The sequence below is a fragment of the Euprymna scolopes genome, chromosome 20, assembly GCF_053919585.1.
Source record: "Euprymna scolopes isolate OS-2025 chromosome 20, ASM5391958v1, whole genome shotgun sequence".
Taxonomy (NCBI): domain Eukaryota; kingdom Metazoa; phylum Mollusca; class Cephalopoda; order Sepiida; family Sepiolidae; genus Euprymna; species Euprymna scolopes.
The window spans coordinates 78389664-78414430 of NC_136501.1; the positions used below are offsets into that span (position 1 = coordinate 78389664).

Consider the following 24767-nt stretch of genomic DNA (forward strand, 5'->3'; position numbering starts at 1 on the left):
AGCCTAATGTTTTTTTATCATGTAAACTGTTGTCAAGCCTAATGGATTTCTATCATGTCAACTGTTGTCAAGCCTAATGGATTTTTATCATGTCAACTGTTGTCAAGCCTAATGTTTTTTATCATGTAAACTGTTGTCAAGCCTAATGGATTTTTATCATGTCAACTGTTGTCAAGCCTAATGGATTTTTATCATGTCAACTGTTGTCAAGCCTAATGGATTTTTATCATGTCAACTGTTGTCAAGCCTAATGGATTTTTATCATGTAAACTGTTGTCAAGCCTAATGGATTTTTATCATGTAAACTGTTGTCACGCATAATGGATTTTTATCATGTAAACTGTTGTCAAGCCTAATGGATTTTATCATGTCAACTGTTGTCAAGCCTAATGGATTTTTATCATGTCAACTGTTATCAAGCCTAATGGATTTTTATCATGTCAACTGTTGTCAAGCCTAATGTTTTTTTATCATGTAAACTGTTGTCAAGCCTAATGGATTTTTATCATGTCAACTGTTGTCAAGCCTAATGTTTTTTTATCATGTAAACTGTTGTCAAGCCTAATGGATTTTTATCATGTCAACTGTTGTCAAGCATAATGTTTTTTTATCATGTAAACTGTTGTCAAGCCTAATGGATTTTTATCATGTAAACTGTTGTCAAGCATAATGGATTTTTATCATGTAAACTTGTCACGCATAACAGATTTTTATCATGTAAACTGTTGTCAAGCCTAATGGATTTTTATCATGTCAACTGTTGTCAAGCATAATGGATTTTTATCATGTAAACTGTTGTCAAGCCTAATGGATTTTATCATGTCAACTGTTGTCAAGCCTAATGGATTTTTATCATGTCAACTGTTATCAAGCCTAATGGATTTTTATCATGTCAACTGTTGTCAAGCCTAATGTTTTTTTATCATGTAAACTGTTGTCAAGCCTAATGGATTTTTATCATGTCAACTGTTGTCAAGCCTAATGTTTTTTTATCATGTAAACTGTTGTCAAGCCTAATGGATTTTTATCATGTCAACTGTTGTCAAGCCTAATGTTTTTTTATCATGTAAACTGTTGTCAAGCCTAATGGATTTTTATCATGTCAACTGTTGTCAAGCATAATGTTTTTTTATCATGTAAACTGTTGTCAAGCCTAATGGATTTTTATCATGTAAACTGTTGTCAAGCATAATGGATTTTTATCATGTAAACTTGTCACGCATAACAGATTTTTATCATGTAAACTGTTGTCAAGCCTAATGGATTTTTATCATGTCAACTGTTGTCAAGCATAATGGATTTTTATCATGTAAACTGTTGTCAAGCCTAATGGATTTTATCATGTCAACTGTTGTCAAGCCTAATGGATTTTTATCATGTCAACTGTTATCAAGCCTAATGGATTTTTATCATGTCAACTGTTGTCAAGCCTAATGTTTTTTTATCATGTAAACTGTTGTCAAGCCTAATGGATTTTTATCATGTCAACTGTTGTCAAGCCTAATGTTTTTTTATCATGTAAACTGTTGTCAAGCCTAATGGATTTTTATCATGTCAACTGTTGTCAAGCCTAATGTTTTTTTATCATGTAAACTGTTGTCAAGCCTAATGGATTTTTATCATGTCAACTGTTGTCAAGCATAATGTTTTTTTATCATGTAAACTGTTGTCAAGCCTAATGGATTTTTATCATGTAAACTGTTGTCAAGCATAATGGATTTTTATCATGTAAACTTGTCACGCATAACAGATTTTTATCATGTAAACTGTTGTCAAGCCTAATGGATTTTTATCATGTCAACTGTTGTCAAGCATAATGGATTTTTATCATGTAAACTGTTGTCAAGCCTAATGGATTTTATCATGTCAACTGTTGTCAAGCCTAATGGATTTTTATCATGTCAACTGTTATCAAGCCTAATGGATTTTTATCATGTCAACTGTTGTCAAGCCTAATGTTTTTTTATCATGTAAACTGTTGTCAAGCCTAATGGATTTTTATCATGTCAACTGTTGTCAAGCCTAATGTTTTTTTATCATGTAAACTGTTGTCAAGCCTAATGGATTTTTATCATGTCAACTGTTGTCAAGCCTAATGTTTTTTTATCATGTAAACTGTTGTCAAGCCTAATGGATTTTTATCATGTAAACTGTTGTCAAGCATAATGTTTTTTTATCATGTAAACTGTTGTCAAGCCTAATGGATTTTTATCATGTCAACTGTTGTCAAGCCTAATGTTTTTTTATCATGTAAACTGTTGTCAAGCCTAATGGATTTTTATCATGTAAACTGTTGTCAAGCATAATGGATTTTTATCATGTAAACTTGTCACCCATAACAGATTTTTATCATGTAAACTGTTGTCAAGCCTAATGGATTTTTATCATGTCAACTGTTGTCAAGCATAATGGATTTTTATCATGTAAACTGTTGTCAAGCATAATGGATTTTTATCATGTAAACTGTTGTCCAGCATAATGGATTTTTATCATGTCAACTGTTGTCAAGCCTAATGGATTTTTATCATGTCAACTGTTGTCAAGCCTAATGGATTTTTATCATGTCAACTGTTGTCAAGCCTAATGTTTTTTTATCATGTAAACTGTTGTCAAGCCTAATGGATTTTTATCATGTCAACTGTTGTCAAGCCTAATGGATTTTTATCATGTCAACTGTTGTCAAGCCTAATGTTTTTTTATCATGTAAACTGTTGTCAAGCCTAATGGATTTTTATCATGTCAACTGTTGTCAAGCCTAATGGATTTTTATCATGTCAACTGTTGTCAAGCCTAATGTTTTTTTATCATGTAAACTGTTGTCAAGCCTAATGGATTTTTATCATGTCAACTGTTGTCAAGCATAATGGATTTTTATCATGTCAACTGTTGTCAAGCATAATGTTTTTTTATCATGTAAACTGTTGTCAAGCCTAATGGATTTTTATCATGTCAACTGTTGTCAAGCCTAATGGATTTTTATCATGTAAACTGTTGTCAAGCCTAATGTTTTTTTATCATGTAAACTGTTGTCAAGCCTAATGGATTTTTATCATGTCAACTGTTGTCAAGCATAATGGATTTTTATCATGTAAACTGTTGTCCAGCATAATGGATTTTTATCATGTCAACTGTTGTCAAGCCTAATGGATTTTTATCATGTCAACTGTTGTCAAGCCTAATGGATTTTTATCATGTCAACTGTTGTCAAGCCTAATGTTTTTTTATCATGTAAACTGTTGTCAAGCCTAATGGATTTTTATCATGTCAACTGTTGTCAAGCCTAATGGATTTTTATCATGTCAACTGTTGTCAAGCCTAATGTTTTTTTATCATGTAAACTGTTGTCAAGCCTAATGGATTTTTATCATGTCAACTGTTGTCAAGCCTAATGGATTTTTATCATGTCAACTGTTGTCAAGCCTAATGTTTTTTTATCATGTAAACTGTTGTCAAGCCTAATGGATTTTTATCATGTCAACTGTTGTCAAGCATAATGGATTTTTATCATGTCAACTGTTGTCAAGCCTAATGTTTTTTTATCATGTAAACTGTTGTCAAGCCTAATGGATTTTTATCATGTCAACTGTTGTCAAGCCTAATGGATTTTTATCATGTAAACTGTTGTCAAGCCTAATGTTTTTTTATCATGTAAACTGTTGTCAAGCCTAATGGATTTTTATCATGTCAACTGTTGTCAAGCATAATGGATTTTTATCATGTAAACTGTTGTCAAGCATAATGTTTTTTTATCATGTCAACTGTTGTCAAGCCTAATGGATTTTTATCATGTAAACTGTTGTCAAGCCTAATGGATTTTTATCATGTCAACTGTTGTCACGCCTAATGTTTTTTTATCATGTAAACTGTTGTCAAGCCTAATGGATTTTTATCATGTAAACTGTTGTCAAGCATAATGGATTTTTATCATGTAAACTTGTCACGCATAACAGATTTTTATCATGTAAACTTGTCAAGCATAATGGATTTTTATCATGTACACTGTTGTCAAGCATAATGGATTTTTATCATGTAAACTGTTGTCAAGCCTAATGGATTTTTATCATGTAAACTGTTGTCACGCATAACGGATTTTTATCATGTAAACTTGTCACGCATAACAGATTTTTATCATGTAAACTTGTCAAGCATAATGGATTTTTATCATGTAAACTGTTGTCAAGAATAATGGATTTTTATCATGTAAACTGTTGTCAAGCCTAATGGATTTTTATCATGTAAACTGTTGTCAAAGATAATGGATTTTTATCATGTAAACTGTTGTCACGCATAACGGATTTTTATACTGTAAACTTGTCACGCATAATGGATTTTTATCATGTAAACTGTTGTCAAGCATAATGGATTTTTATCATGTAAACTGTAGTCAAGCGTAATGGATTTTTATCATGTAAACTTGTCACGCATAATGGATTTTTTTCATGTAAACTTGTCAAGATTAATGGATGTTTATCATGTAAACTTGTCACGCATAATGGATTTTTATCATGTAAACTTGTCAAGCATAATGGATTTTTATCATGTAAACTGTTGTCAAGCATAATGGATTTTTATCATGTAAACTTGTAATGCATAATGGATTTTTATCATGTAAACTTGTAATGCATAATGGATTTTTATCATGTAAACTTGTCAAGCATAATGCATTTTTATCATGTAAACCGTTGTCAAGCACAATTTTTTTTTATCATGTAAACTGTTGTCAAGCATAATGGATTTTTATCATGTAAACTGCTGTCAAGCATAATGGATTTCTATCATGTAAAGTGTTGTTAAACATAATGGATTTCTATCATGTAAACTGTTGTCAGGCATAATGTTTTTTATCATGTAAACTGTTGTCAAGCAAAAGGATTTTTATCATGTTAACTGTTGTCAAGCATAATGGATTTTTATCATGTAAACTGCTGTCAAGCATAATGGATTTCTATCATGTAAAGTGTTGTTAAACATAATGGATTTCTATCATGTAAACTGTTGTCAGGCATAATGTTTTTTATCATGTAAACTGTTGTCAAGCAAAAGGATTTTTATCATGTTAACTGTTGTCAAGCGTAATGGATTTTTATCATGTAAACTGTTGTCAAGCATAATGTTTTTTCTCATGTAAACTGTTGTCAAGCATAAAGGATTTTTATCATGTAGACTGTTGTCCAGCATAAAGGATTTTTATCATGTTAACTGTTGTCAAGCGTAATGGATTTTTATCATGTAAACTGTTGTCAGGCATAATGTTTTTTATCATGTAAACTGTTGTCCAGCAAAAGGATTTTTATCATGTTAACTGTTGTCAAGCGTAATGGATTTTTATCATGTAAACTGTTGTCAAGCATAATGGATTTTTTATCATGTAAACTGTTGTCAAGCATAAAGGATTTTTATCATGTAGACTGTTGTCCAGCATAAAGGATTTTTATCATGTAAACTGTTGTCAAGCATAAAGGATTTTTATCATGTAAAGGTTTGTCCAGCATAATGGATTTTTATAATGTAAACCGTTTTCTAGCATAATGGATTTTTATCATGTAAACTGTTGTCAGGTATAATGTTTTTGATCATGTAAACTCTTGTCCAGCAAAAGGATTTTTATCATGTAAACTGGTGTCAAGCATAATGGATTTTTATCATGTAAACTGCTGTCAAGCATAATGGATTTTTATCATGTACACTGTTGGTAAGCATAATGGATTTTTATCATGTAAACTGTTGTCAGGCATAATGTTTTTTATCATGTAAACTGTTGTCCAGCCAAAGGATTTTTATCATGTAAACTGTTGTCAAGCGTAATGGATTTTTATCATGTAAACTGTTGTCAAGGATAATGGATTTTTATCATGTAACCTGTTATCAAGCATAATGGATTTTTTATCATGTAAACTGTTGTCAAGCATAAAGGATTTTTATCATGTAAACTGTTGTCCAGCATAAAGGATTTTTATCATGTAAAGGTTTGTCCAGCATAATGGATTTTATCATGTAAACTGTTGTCAAGCCTAATGGATTTTTATCATGTAAACTGTTTTCTAGCATAATTGATTTTTATCATGTAAACTGTTGCCAAGCATAATGGATTTTTATAAAGCATGAAGTTTGTTATCAAGCATAATGGATTTTTATCATGTAAACTATTGTCAAGCATAATGGATATTTATCATGTAAACTGTTGTCCAGCATAATGGATTATTTATCATGTAAACTGTTGTCAATCATAATGGATTTTTTATCAAGTTAACTGTTGTCAAGCATAATGGATTTTTATCATGTAAACTGTTGTCAAGCATAATCGATTTTTATCATGGAAACTGTTGTCAAGCATAATGGATTTTTATCATGTAAAATGTTGTCAATCATAATGGATTTGTATCAAGCATAATGTTGTGTTTAAGCATAATGGATTTTTATCATGTAAACTGTTGTCAAGCATAATGGATTTTTATCATGTAAAATGTTGTCCAGCATAATGGATTTTTATCAAGCATAATGTTGTTATCAAGCATAATGGATTTTTATCAAGCATAATGTATTTGTATCATGTAAACTGTTGTCAAGCATAATGGATTTTTATCAAGCATAATGTTGTTGTCAAGCATAATGGATTTTTATCAAGCATAATGGATTTTTATCATGTAAACTGTTGTCAAGCATAATGTTTTTGTATCATGTAAACTGTTTTCAAGCATAATGGATTTTTATCACGCATGTTTTGAAGCATAATGTTTGTTATCATGTATACTGTTGTCAAGCATAATGGATTTTTATCAAGCATAATTTTGACAAGCATAATTGATTTTTATCATGTAAACTGTAGTCAAGCATAATGCGTTTTATTTGCTACTTACTGGCGTATAGTCCCATATAATAATATGACTGTTACTAGTGCATTTCAAACCTCTTACTAGTCATAATATATTCTTGCTCTTTCCAATTCCATGAACTTTTACCTTGCATCCTGATTGTATTCAAATAATAATGGATTTATTTGATGTAAAGAACTTAACTCTGGCGATTACTAATACTTTTAGTCATTTTTCAGAATACTGGAATCAATTACAGGATACCTCCACTCATATCCAACATGTCATCTTACTAACGAAACGCATTACCATACATATTTACAATTACAACACTGGCATCTACATAGTTCTCACTTAATATGAAAAGTAAAGATTTAATCTACATCATTTAAATCATTGCAATTGTTCTTGATTTCATGATAATGTATTAAGTACTTAGATGTACGTATGTTCACAACGGCAATAAATAAGAAACTAAACAATTACGCATACTATATAATCACACATATTTTATAATCACACATATTTTATAATCACACATATTTTATAATCACACTAAAGAAAAACATTACTATGCTTACTCTCAAGCTTATGATTCAACGATAAACAAATTATAAAAATCTTTTGCCTTCTTTGGTGAAAATTAATGCAATTATTACTACACATTAGCTACATTTTTTAATTCGGTATCTTTGCCACATTGCATTTTCTTAGATTGTAAGCCAACTGTTTATAAGACATCCATCATAACATAAAATACAAAGAGAAAAATTTACAATTTCAGGCTCGTTTTTTTTTTTTAAATAGACAAATTAATGGACGAGTTTTTTGTTTGTTTACCATAAAAATTTTCATAACCAAATTAAATCAAATGTCATTTATTTATTAAATAGGATTTACATTTAGTTCATAAATTAAATATAAAATCATATAATACTAATTCTTGATGAGTTTTAGTGTCTATGATACAATACTGATTTAATACCTCAGTATACAATGATTTCCCCGCTCGAAATTAGCACAGAACACATAAGAGAATAATGTAAAACTTTCTGTCTCAGTTGTTGAGCAACGATTCATTTTTAAAACATTATTAGCTTAACACTTCTCAATAACAAACTAATATCAATCAAGCGTAACTAATTTATGTGACTAAAATAAGATTCCCATAGTTAAGCCCCCTATTATATATAAAATTAAAAAAAGCTCTTGCTTTTCTATAACCAAGCAACTTCATTGGAATAAATTGATCAACTGTAATTTTTCAAAGTGGATACTAGACATGTCTCAGTCTAGAAAGATTTCATCAACTAGCATTACAGAAAACTTTAACATCTTTTTTACTGTAAGAAACCCAACCAAAACGACCATTCAGACAAGGCCAAACTATTTGCAAAGAACTTTGCAGCTAATTCTACCCAATGCGACGAAGGTCATCAACTCCTCATATTTCCTCCTATAACACAGAACAAGCTAGGTAACATACAAATATCCGTGCATGAGGTTGCCACGCTAATCAAGAACCTAGATTCCAGTAAAGCAACTGGCCCTGATGGCATCCCAATTATAGTGTTAAAAAAGCTTCAACCAGAACTTGCTCCCATACTTACGAAACTATTTAAGCGCTGCCTTAAGGAGAAGTGCTTTCCGACTCCCTGGAAGATCTCATCAGTTTGCCCTGTATTTAAGAATTCAGGTGATAAGTCATCTCCCTCTCAGTACAGACCAATAAGTCTCCTGTGTGTTATGAGTAAGTTGCTGGAATCCATATTAAATAGAGAAATAGTCAACCACCTCAGCAGGAATAACGTTCTTAGTGACACACATTATGGTTTCCGCTCTGCAAGATCTACCGCAGATGTGCTGACGATTATATCCCACAGGATTAGTGAATCTCTTGACAAAGGCTTCCTTTCTAGGGCAATTGCTCTCGACATATCAAAGGCCTTCGACAAGGTATGGCATAAGGGTCTACTCCACAAGATTTCCAGCTACGGTATTACTGGAAATGTTTTCTCAATCATTAAATCATTTCTCTCCGTTAGGCTCATAAGAGTAGTGGTAGATGGACAAAAATTGGAGGCCTGCAATATAAATGCTGGAGTCCCTCAGGGGTCAATCCTGGGCCCAACTCTTTTCCTGATCTACATCAATGACCTCCATAAACACATACTTAAATCATTCGTTGACATTTATGCTGATGACACGACCATCTACGGCAACACATCAAAGGCTGTAAATGACAAAGTTCTCTCTGATTCTCTCTCCTCTGATCTCGAGTGCGTGGTTCAGTGGGGGAAGATGTGGCTGGTTACCTTTAATGCATCCAAAACCAAACTCCTATCCTTACATCATCAACGCTCTGATCCCCATCTGGCATCAATTGTGATGGATGGCTCTCGTCTGGGTGAGGCCCCGTGTTTTGACAAGCTTCTGGGTTTGACCTTTACTCCTGATCTGAAATGGAACACGTACATCAAGTCTGTTGCCAAGGTCGCTGGAAAGATGGTGGGATCCTTCTACCACTCCAGAAGATATCTCACTACTGATGCAATTCTCTATCTATATAAAAGCCAAGTACGTCCAAGGATGGAATACTGTTGCCATATCTGGGCAGGAACTGCTAAAAACAGCCTATCCTGCCTTGACAGAGTACAAAATAGACTTTGTGGCTTAGTGGGGGATGCCCTTTTCTCTACCCTGCAACCTCTCTCCCACAGAAGAGACGTTGCGAGCCTATCCTTGTTTTATCGTTATTTCCATGGCAGGTGCTCATCTGAACTCCAATCTCTGGTCCCCCACGTCAATCTTTCACGAAAAACACCCATCTAGCTGAATCCACTGTGAAAAATTTCCCCCACTCTATATCTGTGCCTAAATCAAAGCGCGGATTCCATGAACAAAGCTTCTTTCTTAGAGCTTCTTTCATACGCCTGTGGAACTCTGTTCCGTCTGCCTGCTTCCCACCGGACTACAACTTACAACGTTAACAAATTCCTAATGAACCGCCCCCTTAAGTAAACACTTCATCAAATCTCCACACTAACGTAATGTACTTGCAATAACCCTTATCCCTGAGTGGCTTCCAGGCCTTGATAAGTGGTGATCACTGTGTAAAAAAAGATAAAAATGAATTTCTTTTCCATACACATAGATGAAAATTTTACTTTTAATATTGTGAAGTTTGTGTTCGTTGTGGATCATTCAAGGTTAGCATAGAATCTTTTTAGTTAATCTTCATTTTTAAAAGTTGAAGATAAATAGCATTTAAGCTGACAAATCAAACTTTGCTTCTGACTAGCCAATTTCCATTTGCTATCGTTGTACCATGTTATTGGCAATATTTGCTACAATTTATTTTAAAATTTAATTACTCTGATCTGGACCACTAATAATATAAAATATTTTTAAATAATCAACTACAAATAAAATCACCTTACATAAGTAAAGTTGGATAATCAATATTTTAATTTGAAAAATATTATACGTTATCTACCTTAAAACTCAAATTTTATTTCTTTTCCTGTACAAATTTACAAATGTGCAAAAAACTAATATTTAAAAACTAAAATGACTTTATCGCATCCAGAACACTGCCAGCTCGGCAAAATAAATTTCAGTTGTTTATTTTTTTGTTCAATTACTTTTTTATATGCCTATTTCCTACACAGAGTAAAATAATTTTTCTTAATATTAAAATAGAACAATACAGGATGGTTATTTATTAAAACATGTTAAAAACAGTTATGTATATGTGATGTGTCACAAGTAATGATTAAACATTTTATAAAAGTTATTTTTTGGCTGAGTACATTTCATTAGTATGTTGCAAGCCATATTAACATTAGTATGGATGTGAAAATATCCACTGATTTAATCATTTACTGTATTAAAGCAATTGTTTCAATAAATATTTTATCTGTCAAGAATGGATAAAACTGCAAATTATCCTTACCTTTCGGGTATCCATTGTTTTGATAATGTTTTAACACCAATTGTTCAACATTGCACAGAGTTATTTCCCCTTCTGACTCTTCAGTCAAAAACTGATATTTTATGCCTGGCAGAGAATGTGGAAGTGTTTTGCCCTTGATAATTGTCTGAAAAAATAACATTTAGTTAAATAAAAGATACTTATATTTTTAACTTCTGTTGCCAAGATACATAAATTAATTTAGATAATATAGTGGAGCTGGAAAACTAGAAATAGTACAGAAAATACAATGAAAAAATCTGGTATGAACATTAGAAAATTGCTGTTCCAACATTTATTTTAATTACTAAGTTTTTTTTTTGCAATGGTCACTTAATAGGCTTTTTAATGAGTTATATATTATTATTATTATTATTATTATTATACACATTTTTATTGTATATTTAACATTATTGGATTAGTTTTGATAATTTGATAATCAAGCCTTTTTATCAGCTTATGCTGTGCTTATGGATCAAACAGAGACAAAACAAGGGACAAATAGTGCTCTCTCTCTCTCTCTCTCCTCATTTCAATTACTGCTAGCAAAAGTGGTAAATGGTAATTATAACTTCCCCATTGTCTATTTCCTCCTTGTTCCTACTTTTCTATTGAAATGTATTCTTTTGCTTCTATTTTAATGTTATATATTTCTTCCTTTGTAATTTTTACATGGACTATTGAATACAAGTAATAACATCAGTATGAAGTGTTAAACCTTTTTCTTTCACGGCTGGCAGATAAACTTTTCAAATATTAACTTCAAAATTAGCATATGTTCTGTGCAGAGAAATAGTTGAAATGAATAATTCAAAAGAAATTACCTCTGGAAGTTTCTGAATTGTGATTTGTTCCATTTTAGCAAATCTTTTCTCCCATTTTGATTTGGGAGCCTTAGCAATTTTCTCTGCTCTTAAGAACAAAGAAAGTCTATAATATGGAGAAACCCAAACATCTTGAAAAGCAGTTTCAATCACATCCAGCGCCTGTAAAACGAACAAAAATTAAAAAAAAAAAAAAAAATTTTTTCATTCATGTGAAAGTTGGTCAAGTAAATTTCAAATTTATCAATTTTTTAACAGTTAAGACATTTCTAATTTTCTAAAAAGAATTTAAAATAGAATGTTGCAAGAGTTTGCCAAAAAATTGTATTTCGTTTTTGGTTTCCGACCAAAAACGAAATATATTTTAATTTCTACATGATTGAACACTTGTTAAAAAAGTTTTAAAATCTTAATTTCAGTTTTTTAAGAAATTAACAATGCCAAAACTTTGTCATATAGAAAACATTTAAACATAACATTTAATTAATATACAGAATCTCCATAAAATCTCAACATATTCACCAATTGTTATATTAGGCAAAGTTCCACTCAAGATAATTTAGGCAACTACAGAGCAGACTTGAATCTTCTTTATGGGAATGGGATATAGTTTGGCTTGCACCTAAGAGATGCATACATATTCCTACAGGTCAATTCTATTACTTTTGTACCTTAGCTTGAGGAGCTGGTCTGCCCAAGATTCTGTGTAATACAAAGTAATAAATTCCCTGTTGACTTTCTTTGTATCTAAACTTTTTTTTTTACTATGTGTCTAAACTTTTTTTTTTTAATATGTGTCTAAACATTTTTTTTTACCTGTGTCTAAACATTTTTTTTTACCTGTTTCTAAACATTTTTTTTTATCTGTGTCTAAACATTTTTTTTTTACCTGTGGCTAAACATTTTTTTTTACCTGTTTCTAAACATTTTTTTTTATCTGTGTCTAAACATTTTTTTTTTACCTGTGGCTAAACATTTTTTTTTACCTGTGGCTAAACATTTTTTTTTATCTGTGTCTAAACATTTTTTTTTACCTGTGGCTAAACATTTTTTTTTACCTGTGGCTAAACATTTTTTTTTACCTGTGTCTAAACATTTTTTTTTACCTGTGGCTAAACATTTTTTTTTACCTGTTTCTAAACATTTTTTTTATCTGTGTCTAAACATTTTTTTTTACCTGTGTCTAAACATTTTTTTTTATCTGTGTCTAAACATTTTTTTTTACCTGTGTCTAAACATTTTTTTTTACCTGTGGCTAAACTTTTTTTTTACCTGTGGCTAAACTTTTTTTTTTTATCTGTGGCTAAACTTTTTTTTTTATCTGTGGCAACACTTTTTTTTTATCCATGGCTACACTTTTATTTATCTATGTGTCTACACTCTTATTTATCTATATAACTACACTCTTATTTATCTATATAACTACACTCTTATTTATCTATATAAGTACACTCTTATTTATCTATATAACTACACTCTTATTAATCTATATAACTACACTTTTATTAATCTATATAACTACACTTTTATTAATCTATATAACTACACTTTTATTAATCTATATAACTACACTTTTATTAATCTATATAACTACACTTTTATTAATCTATATAACTACACTCTTATTAATCTATATAACTACACTCTTATTTATCTATATAACTACACTTTTATTAATCTATATAACTACACTTTTTTTTTTTTTTTTTACAAAGGCATCACCACATTATCAAGGCCCAGAGGCCACTCAAGGATAAGGGTTAAAAAGTGTACAGTAGAAATTGGTCAATATAGTAATCATTAGTAATGAAAATTTGGTAAATTTAATAACTTATATGGAACGGCTCATCAAGAACTTATTTACTTTAGACTTGAACACAACCATATTGTAGTCAGCCGGAAAGCAGGAAAACGGAAGACAATTCCACAGGCGTGCAGTTCTAAGAAAGAAGCTTTGTTCATGGAATCTACGTTTAGGTTTAGGCACAGATAAAGAGTGGGGGAAATTATTGATAGTGTTTACAGCTAGACGAGTGTTTCTTGTGAAAGTTTGGCGAGGGGGGGACCATAGATTGAAGCTCAGTTGAACACTTTCCATGAAAATAACGATACATCAGAGACAAACTCCCAACATCTCTTCTGTGAGATAGAGGTTGCAAGGAGGAGAAAAGGACATCTCCTACGAGGCTACGAAGTCTATTTTGAACTCTATCAAGGCAGGACAAGTCCTTTCTAGCAGCTCCTGCCCAGATGTGGCAACAGTATTCCATCCTTGGACGTACCTGGCTCTTATATAGATAGAGAATAGCATCAGCAGTGAGATATCTACCGGATCGATAGAAAGATCCCACCATTTTTCCAGCGGCCTTGGCAACAGATTTGATATACGTGTTCCATTTAAGATCAGGAGTAATGGTCAAGCCCAGAAGCTTGTCAAAACTTGAGGCCTCCTGAAGACGAGAGCCATTCATTTCAATTGATGACAAATGTGGATTAGAATGTTGATGATGTAAAGAGAGAAGCTTGGTTTTAGATGCATTAAAAGTAACCAGCCACTCCTTTCCCCATTGTACTACGTGCTCAAGATCAGAGGAGAGAGAATTGGAGAGAACTTGGTCGTTTACTGTCTTAGATGTGGTACCATAAATGGTAGTGTCGTCAGCATAAATGTCTACAAATGATGTAAGGATATGATTTGGAAGATCATTAATGTAGATCAGGAAAAGAGTTGGGCCCAGGATGGATCCCTGAGGGACACCGGCATTAATACTGTGAGCTTCTGATTTTTGCCCCTCAACTACTACTCTTATGAACCTATCAGAAAGAAATGATTTAATAATTGAGAAGACTTTTCCAGCTATACCATAGCTAGCGATCTTATGAAGTAAACCTTTATGCCATACCCTATCAAAGGCTTTAGATATGTCAAGAGCAATTGCCCTAGAAAGATTGCCACCGTCGAGAGATTTGCTAATCCTATGCGATATAACTGTAAGGACATCTGCTGTAGATCTAGCAGAACGGAAACCATATTGAGTGTCACTAAGAAGGTTATTTTTGTTGAGATGTTTGATTACTTCTGTATTTAACACAGATTCTAGCAACTTACTCATGACGCACAGGAGACTTATTGGCCTGTACTGAGAGGGGGATGAGCGATCACCTGAATTCTTAAATACAGGGCATACTGATGAGATTTTCCAGGGAGATGGGAAACTATTCTCCTTAAGACAACGTTTAAACAGTTTTGTAAGTATGGGCGCTAGTTCAGGTTGAAGTTTTTTGAGTACTATAATTGGAATACCATCAGGGCCAGTTGTTTTACTCGAATCAAGGTTTTTGATTAGCTTCGCAACATCACGTACAGATATACGTATATCACATAGCGTGTTTTCTGATACAGGAGGAAATTTTATTTATCTATATAACTACACTTTTATTTATCTATATAACTACACTTTTATTTATCTATATAACTACACTTTTATTTATCTACTAGCATTTCAGCCCGGCGTTGCCCGAGTGTTTGGAGGTGTATGCTGAGCAAAAAAAAAAAAAGAGTAAATTTTTTTTTAATTTGACCCTATTATGATCCCTTAAAATTTATAGTTTCGGGCTCAAATCACTATATTAAGTTAGATCCAGGTTCAAGGAACCTATATCTAAAATTTCAAGTGTCTAGACCCAAAATTGTCGGAGGAGTTTGGTAGAGTTCTAAAAGGTCAAATCGTTGAAATTTGACCCCTTAACAGCCAAATTTCTGGCTGACACTCGTCACATCGATTTTCCCAAATCTCAGTACCCGGTATTTCAAATTTCGAGTCTATAGACTAAAAATTGACATAGTTATTGCGTAGGGAAATGTATACAGACAGACAGACAGGCAGACAGACACGTTCACTTTTATAGATATATAGATGAATCTACACATTTATTTATCTATATATCTACACATTTATTTATCTATATATCTACACATTTATTTATCTGTGTATCTACACTTTTATTTAACTATGTATCTACACTTTTATTTATCTGTATGTCTACACTTTTATTAATCTATGTATCTACACTTTAATTTATTTATGTATCTACACTTTTATTTATCTATGTATCTACACTTTTATTTATCCATGTATCTACACTTTTATTTATCCATGTATCTACACTTTTATTTATCCATGTATCTACACTTTTATTTATCCATGTATCTACACTTTTATTTATTTATGTATCTACACTTTTATTTATCTATATATCTACACTTTTATTTATCTGTGTGTCTACACTTTTATTTATCTGTGTGTCTACACTTTTATTTATCCATGTATCTACACTTTTATTTATCCATGTATCTACACTATTATTTATCTATATATCTACACTTTTATTTATCTATGTATCTACACTTTTATTTATCTATGTATCTACACTTTTATTTATCTACACTTTTATTTATCTATGTATCTACACTTTTATTTATCTACACTTTTATTTATCTATGTATCTACACTTTTATTTATCCATGTATCTACACTTTTATTTATTTATGTATCTACACTTTTATTTATCCATGTATCTACACTTTTATTTATCTATATATCTACACTTTTATTTATCTGTGTGTCTACACTTTTATTTATCCATGTATCTACACTTTTATTTATTTATGTATCTACACTTTTATTTATCCATGTATCTACACTATTATTTATCTATATATCTACACTTTTATTTATCTATATATCTACACTTTTATTTATCTATGTATCTACACTTTTATTTATCTATGTATCTACACTTTTATTTATCTATGTATCTACACTTTTATTTATCTACACTTTTATTTATCTATGTATCTACACTTTTATTTATCTACACTTTTATTTATCTATGTATCTACACTTTTATTTATCTATGTATCTACACTTTTATTTATCCATGTATCTACACTTTTATTTATCCATGTATCTACACTTTTATTTATCCATGTATCTACACTTTTATTTATCCATGTATCTACACTTTTATTTATCTACACTTTTATTTATCCATGTATCTACACTTTTATTTATCTATGTATCTACACTTTTATTTATTTATGTATCTACACTTTTATTTATCTACACTTTTATTTATCTATGTATCTACACTTTTATTTATCTACACTTTTATTTATCTATGTATCTACACTTTTATTTATCCATGTATCTACACTTTTATTTATCTACACTTTTATTTATCCATGTATCTACACTTTTATTTATCTATGTATCTACACTTTTATTTATTTATGTATCTACACTTTTATTTATCTATGTATCTACACTTTTATTTATCCATGTATGTACACTTTTATTTATCTATTTATCTACAATCTTATTTATCTATGTATGTACACTTTTATTTATCTATGTATCTACACTTTTATTTATCTATTTATCTACAATCTTATTTATCTATGTATCTACACTTTTATTTATCTACACTTTTATTTATCTATGTATCTACACTTTTATTTATTTATGTATCTACACTTTTATTTATCCATGTATCTACACTTTTATTTATCTATGTATCTACACTTTTATTTATTTATGTATCTACACTTTTATTTATCTACACTTTTATTTATCTATGTATCTACACTTTTATTTATCTACACTTTTATTTATCTATGTATCTACACTTTTATTTATCCATGTATCTACACTTTTATTTATCTACACTTTTATTAATCCATGTATCTACACTTTTATTTATCTATGTATCTACACTTTTATTTATTTATGTATCTACACTTTTATTTATCTATGTATCTACACTTTTATTTATCCATGTATGTACACTTTTATTTATCTATTTATCTACAATCTTATTTATCTATGTATCTACACTTTTATTTATCTATGTATCTACACTTTTATTTATCTATTTATCTACAATCTTATTTATCTATGTATCTACACTTTTATTTATCTACACTTTTATTTATCTATGTATCTACACTTTTATTTATTTATGTATCTACACTTTTATTTATCCATGTATCTACACTTTTATTTATCTATGTATCTACACTTTTATTTATCTATGTATGTACACTTTTATTTATCTATGTATCTACACTTTTATTTATCTACACTTTTATTTATCTATGTATCTACACTTTTATTTATCTACACTTTTATTTATCTATGTATCTACACTTTTATTTATCTACACTTTGATTTATCTATTTATCTACACTTTTATTTATCCATGCATCTACACTTTTATTTATCTATGTATCTACACTTTTATTTATCTATGTATCTACACTTTTATTTATCTATGTATCTACACTTTTATTTATCTATTTATCTACACTTTTATTTATCTATTTATCTACAATCTTATTTATCTATGTATCTACACTTTTATTTATCTATGTATCTACACTTTTATTTATCTATTTATCTACAATCTTATTTATCTATGTATCTACACTTTTATTTATCTACACTTTTATTTATCTATGTATCTACACTTTTATTTATTTATGTATCTACACTTTTATTAATCCATGTATCTACACTTTTATTTATCTATGTATCTACACTTTTATTTATCTATGTATCTACACTTTTATTTATCCATGTATCTACACTTTTATTTATCTACACTTTTATTTATCTATGTATCTACACTTTTATTTATCTACACTTTTATTTATCTATGTATCTACACTTTTATTTATCTACACTTTTATTTATCCATGTATCTACACTTTTATTTATCTATGTATCTACACTTTTATTTATCTACACTTTTATTTATCCATGTATCTACACTTTTATTTATCTATGTATCCACACTTTGATTTATCTATTTATCTACACTTTTATTTATCTATTTATCTACACTATTATTTATCCATGTATCTACACTTTTATTTATCTATTTATCTACACTATTATTTATCTATTTATCTACACTTTTATTTATCCATGTATCTACACTATTATTTATCTATTTATCTACACTTTTATTTATCTATTTATCTACACTTTTATCTATCCATGTATCTACACTATTATTTATCCATGTATGTACACTTTTATTTATCCATGTATCTACACTTTTATTTATCTATGTATCTACACTTTTATTTATCTATTTATCTACACTTTTATTTATCTATGTATCTACACTTTTATTTATCTATGTATCTACACTTTTATTTATCTATGTATCTACACTTTTATTTATCTATGTATGTACACTTTTATTTATCTATGTATGTACACTTTTATTTATCCATGTATCTACACTTTTATTTATCTATGTATCTACACTTTTATTTATCTACACTTTTATTTATCTATGTATCTACACTTTTATTTATCTATGTATCTACACTTTTATTTATCTATGTATCTACACTTTTATTTATCTATTTATCTACACTTTTATCTATCCATGTATCTACACTATTATTTATCCATGTATGTACACTTTTATTTATCCATGTATCTACACTTTTATTTATCTATGTATCTACACTTTTATTTATCTATTTATCTACACTTTTATTTATCTATGTATCTACACTTTTATTTATCTATGTATCTACACTTTTATTTATCTATTTATCTACACTTTTATTTATCCATGTATCTACACTTTTATTTATCCATGTATCTACACTTTTATTTATCCATGTATCTACACTTTTATTTATCCATGTATCTACACTTTTATTTATCCATGTATCTACACTTTTATTTATCCATGTATCTACACTTTTATTAATCTATATAACTACACTTTTATTAATCTATATAACTACACTTTTATTTGTCTTTATAACTACACTTTTATTTATCTATATAACTACACTTTTATTTATCTATATAACTACACTTTTATTTATCTATATAACTACACTTTTATTTATCTATATAACTACACTTTTATTTATCTATATAACTACACTTTTATTTATCTATATAACTACACTTTTATTTATCTATATAACTACACTTTTATTTATCTATATAACTACACTTTTATTTATCTATATAACTACACTTTTATTTATCTATATAACTACACTTTTATTTATCTATATAACTACACTTTTATTTATCTATATAACTACACTTTTATTTATCTATATAACTACACTTTTATTTATCTATATAACTACACTTTTATTTATCTATATAACTACACTTTTATTTATCCATGTATCTACACTTTTATTTATCCATGTATCTACACTTTTATTTATCCATGTATCTACACTTTTATTAATCTATATAACTACACTTTTATTAGTCTATATAACTACACTTTTATTTGTCTTTATAACTACACTTTTATTTATCTATATAACTACACTTTTATTTATCTATATAACTACACTTTTATTTATCTATATAACTACACTTTTATTTATCTATATAACTACACTTTTATTTATCTATATAACTACACTTTTATTTATCTATATAACTACACTTTTATTTATCTATATAACTACACTTTTATTTATCTATATAACTACACTTTTATTTATCTATATAACTACACTTTTATTTATCTATATAACTACACTTTTATTTATCTATATAACTACACTTTTATTTATCTATATAACTACACTTTTATTTATCTATATAACTACACTTTTATTTATCTATATAACTACACTTTTATTTATCTATATAACTACACTTTTATTTATCTATATAACTACACTTTTATTTATCTATATAACTACACTTTTATTTATCTATATAACTACACTTTTATTTATCTATATAACTACACTTTTATTTATCTATATAACTACACTTTTATTTATCTATATAACTACACTTTTATTTATCTATATAACTACACTTTTATTTATCTATATAACTACACTTTTATTTATCTATATAACTACACTTTTATTTATCTATATAACTACACTTTTATTTATCTATATAACTACACTTTTATTTATCTATATAACTACACTTTTATTTATCTATATAACTACACTTTTTTTTTACCTATGCGTCTACACTTTTGTTTTACCTATGCCTCCACACTTTTTTTTTTAGACACATAGGTAAAAAAAAAGTGTAGACACATAGGTATGTGTCTACACTTTTTTTTTACCTATGTGTCTACACGTTTTTATTACATATGTGTCTACACTTTTTTTTACCTATGTGCCTAAATTTTTTTGTTACCAATGTCTCTAAACTTTTTTTTAGGTATGTGTTTACACTTTTTTATCTATGTGTCTATACTTCAATGATTATGCATTTTACGAGCTCTACAGTTGGCCATTTAAGTGTTCTTTACTTTTATTAATCTATTTTCAATACTATAAGTTATAAGGGTAAATTCTAAGGCAATTAGAGTGGTAAGTTACCATGACCAATTCGGTAGTGCGCTTTTTTTATTTTTTAGTTTGCCCTATTTTCTAATTAGTGTTCGTGCATAGGAATTGCCGGTAAATTTTTTTTTTTTTTTTTTAACACTTTTTTTTTTATTTATTCTACCACTAACCCTAAGTTCGAGTTGGACTCCAAAATTTAGAGTTAGTGGTAGTCAAACATTTTATATACAATTTTTCAAGATTAAAATCTCCAATGCTTAAGCGATGAGCAACCAGTTAATTGTTGTAAAGACAACTATTAATAAAAGAAATGAAATCAAAAGAACTTAAACACAGTTATAGCCCGTATAAAAGATACTTAAATTTTACTGCATTTGGTATGCATTTTTACTGCATTTGGTATCAAGTATTTGTTTATTTTTGTTATTGGTTACAATTTCATGACTGTTAACTATTCTACACTTAAACAAATGATTGTGTTGTTCCTAAGATTTTTAAGCATTTTTTTTTATGGGAGATAAATTCTGTATGTTTTATTTCTTAAGAGGATTTTGTGTGGTTTGTGTGGTTTTACTACATTACGAGTCAGGCTTAGAGTTAGACATATATTAAAGATTCCTGTCCAAAAAAGTTAGAATATCCTAGAAATGAGGGATAATTTTATCAAAAATGATCCTCCTCTATATATTCTAAAATATTTTACTCAAAATATTCACATGTAATCTAAAAAAGCAAAATCTCATTTTTTTTTAGATGGATTGCTAGAGGACCTCTTCTGCTTTTAAATATAATTATAATTTATTTTTTAAATTGACAAACTTTTGTTTTCCCTTTATATATATTCTCAAAGACATTTTGTGTTATTTTCGCTTATATACATTTGTACCATTTTTACCTTCTCTCTCCGATCTTATGAACAGTTAAAACATCTGGTACGCATGTTTTGCGGATTTTTGTAAAAAATTTTATTTTGTAAATATTAATTCATTCTATATTTATAGAGAATTTATTCAGGAATATTCAATATTTAGGTACACCTTTATTGTGATGATATTTTTTAAAATATATTTCAATCGAATTTTTATTATAACCACTGTTTTATTATGATTTATTTCTTGCAAAACAAAATATATCCTCTCCGAAAATACAGTAAAACTAGCTAAAATGTGAAAGCCTTCTGGGGAGCTAACCGCTTCAATATAATTCCAGAAATATATATTGAGAAAAGACGGAACATTTTTTGTATTTATATATTCATATTATTTTTATGTAGGGTAGGAAGTCAAAATATGGTGGTTTTCTTTTTTGGAGATTTTTTGATTTTGTTTTAGTGGTTTTTGAAAATTTCAGCCGACAAAAATTAAAAATCTAGCAATTATCTGGAGATTTCTTTTCCCTGATCTAGTGGGTTTTTAAAATCTCATTTGGCAACACAGGCTGGGGGTTGCTCAATATTCTTACTACACCACCACTCTCCACTCGTTCTTGACATTCGTTCTAACAATATGGAATTAGGGTGTCTATTCCGAAAGCCGTTCATAACATGAGGAGGTTGGGGGTTGGGCAGCGCCAACAACATCAATCTTACTTTAATTTTTTCCAAAAGGGGGCATGCTTCCACTGAGCAATGCTGATTAGCAGGTACTGCTAGTTGTTAATTAAAAATGATTTAAGAATCATGATTGAAAAAAATGATAGCAATCTACCCTCTTTAATAAAATAAATACCACCCATGACGTGAACAGCAAAATAATCCAACAGAAGAGTTTCATTTTATGCAACGCATAACAAATTGAAGACCTCAAAATTCACTTTTTCAATATGGATCTCTTTATAATCTAAGAATTTGGTGTTTAATTTATATAGTAATCTGAAATTTTGAAAATTAAATAACAAAATAATTACAGAATTATGAAGAAAATATCAAGAAAATATTAACTTGAGAGGGGATTATTTTGCACATCAATTTTTTTTAGAAGAGATCATATTAAAATCATGTAAAAATTTTAATACAAACAGATAATTTTCATTTTAGCACAAAAATATAAAATACATTGTCCAAATTCTACCCACTTTAGCTGGCGATTTGAGATGTTGATCGAGATTCAGGGTTAATCGTTCATACCAACGACCACGATGTGAACATGCATAGACATCTTGGGAGAGTAAATCCTGAAGAACTTGGCAGGCCTCTTTATAATTCTTCTGCCTCTGAAGCAGCTCAACCCCTTGGAAGAGAAGTCTTGCAAAGACATACCCACTAGTACAATGCCGCAAAAATATGGGCAGATTCCTGTCCCACCTAAAACAACAAAATAATAATATGAGACAAAAAGAAGTGGAAAATAAGTTCATTCTTTTCCAATGTTTTTCATTTGTATTCAATTTAAATTTTCATTGGTATTTGATTTAAATAATATTTGATTTAAATAATATTTGATTTAAATAAAGGTTGCAAAACAAAACAATCCAAACATAAGTAATAAGAACAATCCATTAACAATCCATAAATTATTCATGAATTTATTTCAACCACTCATATGTTTACATCTATGAAAAATCTGTTTCATATTTTAAAGTTATAAATTTATTTATCCTTTTTTTTTTTTTCTTTATCTCTTCTGTGTTACATTTTATGGTTTGGGGTCAAACTGGGAGGTCAGGTATTAGATCAAGTATGGTCAGCAAAGTTCTCACAACCAGGACTTTGTCGTCTGGTTGGTTTGGCAGATTGTTGAGTCTTGTTGGCACTGGGTTTATTTACAATTACTTGATTCATTGACGATTTCACTACCTTGCTAAAAAGCAAATGAAGATGTCAGAAGTTAGGTAGCGTGACATCATCTTCAGTGACAAAATCCGACATTCTGATAGAATCATGTGTTTTTCTCTTTAATTTTGCCTCAAATCCTGAATCTTACTATTTCTTTCTAGCCTTTTCTACTATCAACCTGTTGATGCTGAGGAAGGCTGAATTATTCATATTTGTCTTTCCCATTCAGATTGAAAAAAGAATTCTGTATAGAAGATCAAAATTGTCCATAATCAATTTAAAAAATAAATATAATTTAATTAATGTTTTCATGAAGACAAGATAATGAAAGTGGAAACAAAATATGCATAAAATTTGTAGTTTTAACTGACCAAATATCGTCTATACCCTGTAGATGTGATAGTGATCAATGCACATGCACACATAATACACATTAAGATTTGCAGATTAAGATTGTGAGCAACAGGCAATATCTGATGACCTCCCAGAATCCAAGCCTTATGATAAACATCAAGAAACAAGAGCCATTTTGGACAAGCTCCATCACAAATCCAACCAAACATTTTGGACAAACAGAAAACCAGCTTTATACAGAAATAGCCCAAAAGAGGTCGCCAAAATACACCAAGACCTTCCCTTGCAGAAAACTGGAAGAATGGTTCAACCAATGGCATACCAATTATTTTCTGGATGAACTATTCCAAGAATACATAAATAAGGAAGGCTTTGTAGACTGGCTGAAAAGAGGATCGCTTCACTATGATCGATATTTTTAAGATGAGTGGTCTCAGTAATGACATGCCGGTTCTGTCATACAGAAGTAGAGATTGTGAGCCACCTGACATCCAGTTGTAAGTTGCTATTGGTTCTATACAATGCGATACAATGGAGTGTATAAATATCTCCACTGGACCATCTGTAAAAAGTTGAATATCAAATGCAACATGTTTACCGGAAACAACAGTTGGAAATAAGTCGTACACCATCCACTATGACTATGCAATTC

General features: G+C 29.3%; 1 protein-coding gene across 2 annotated transcripts in view; it reads right to left on the reverse strand.

Annotated features, from left to right (window-relative positions):
- Positions 1-24767, reverse strand: part of LOC145241474 (fanconi-associated nuclease 1-like) — a 281174-nt gene that overhangs the window by 72806 nt on the left and 183601 nt on the right. For both annotated transcript variants that reach the window (XM_080104461.1, XM_080104462.1), the window contains 3 exons: positions 23062-23290; positions 11610-11771; positions 10768-10912 (listed from right to left, as the gene is read on the reverse strand). In XM_080104461.1, the coding sequence (XP_079960587.1) occupies positions 10768-10912; positions 11610-11771; positions 23062-23290 (536 nt within the window). The remainder of the gene's footprint in view (positions 1-10767; positions 10913-11609; positions 11772-23061; positions 23291-24767) is intronic.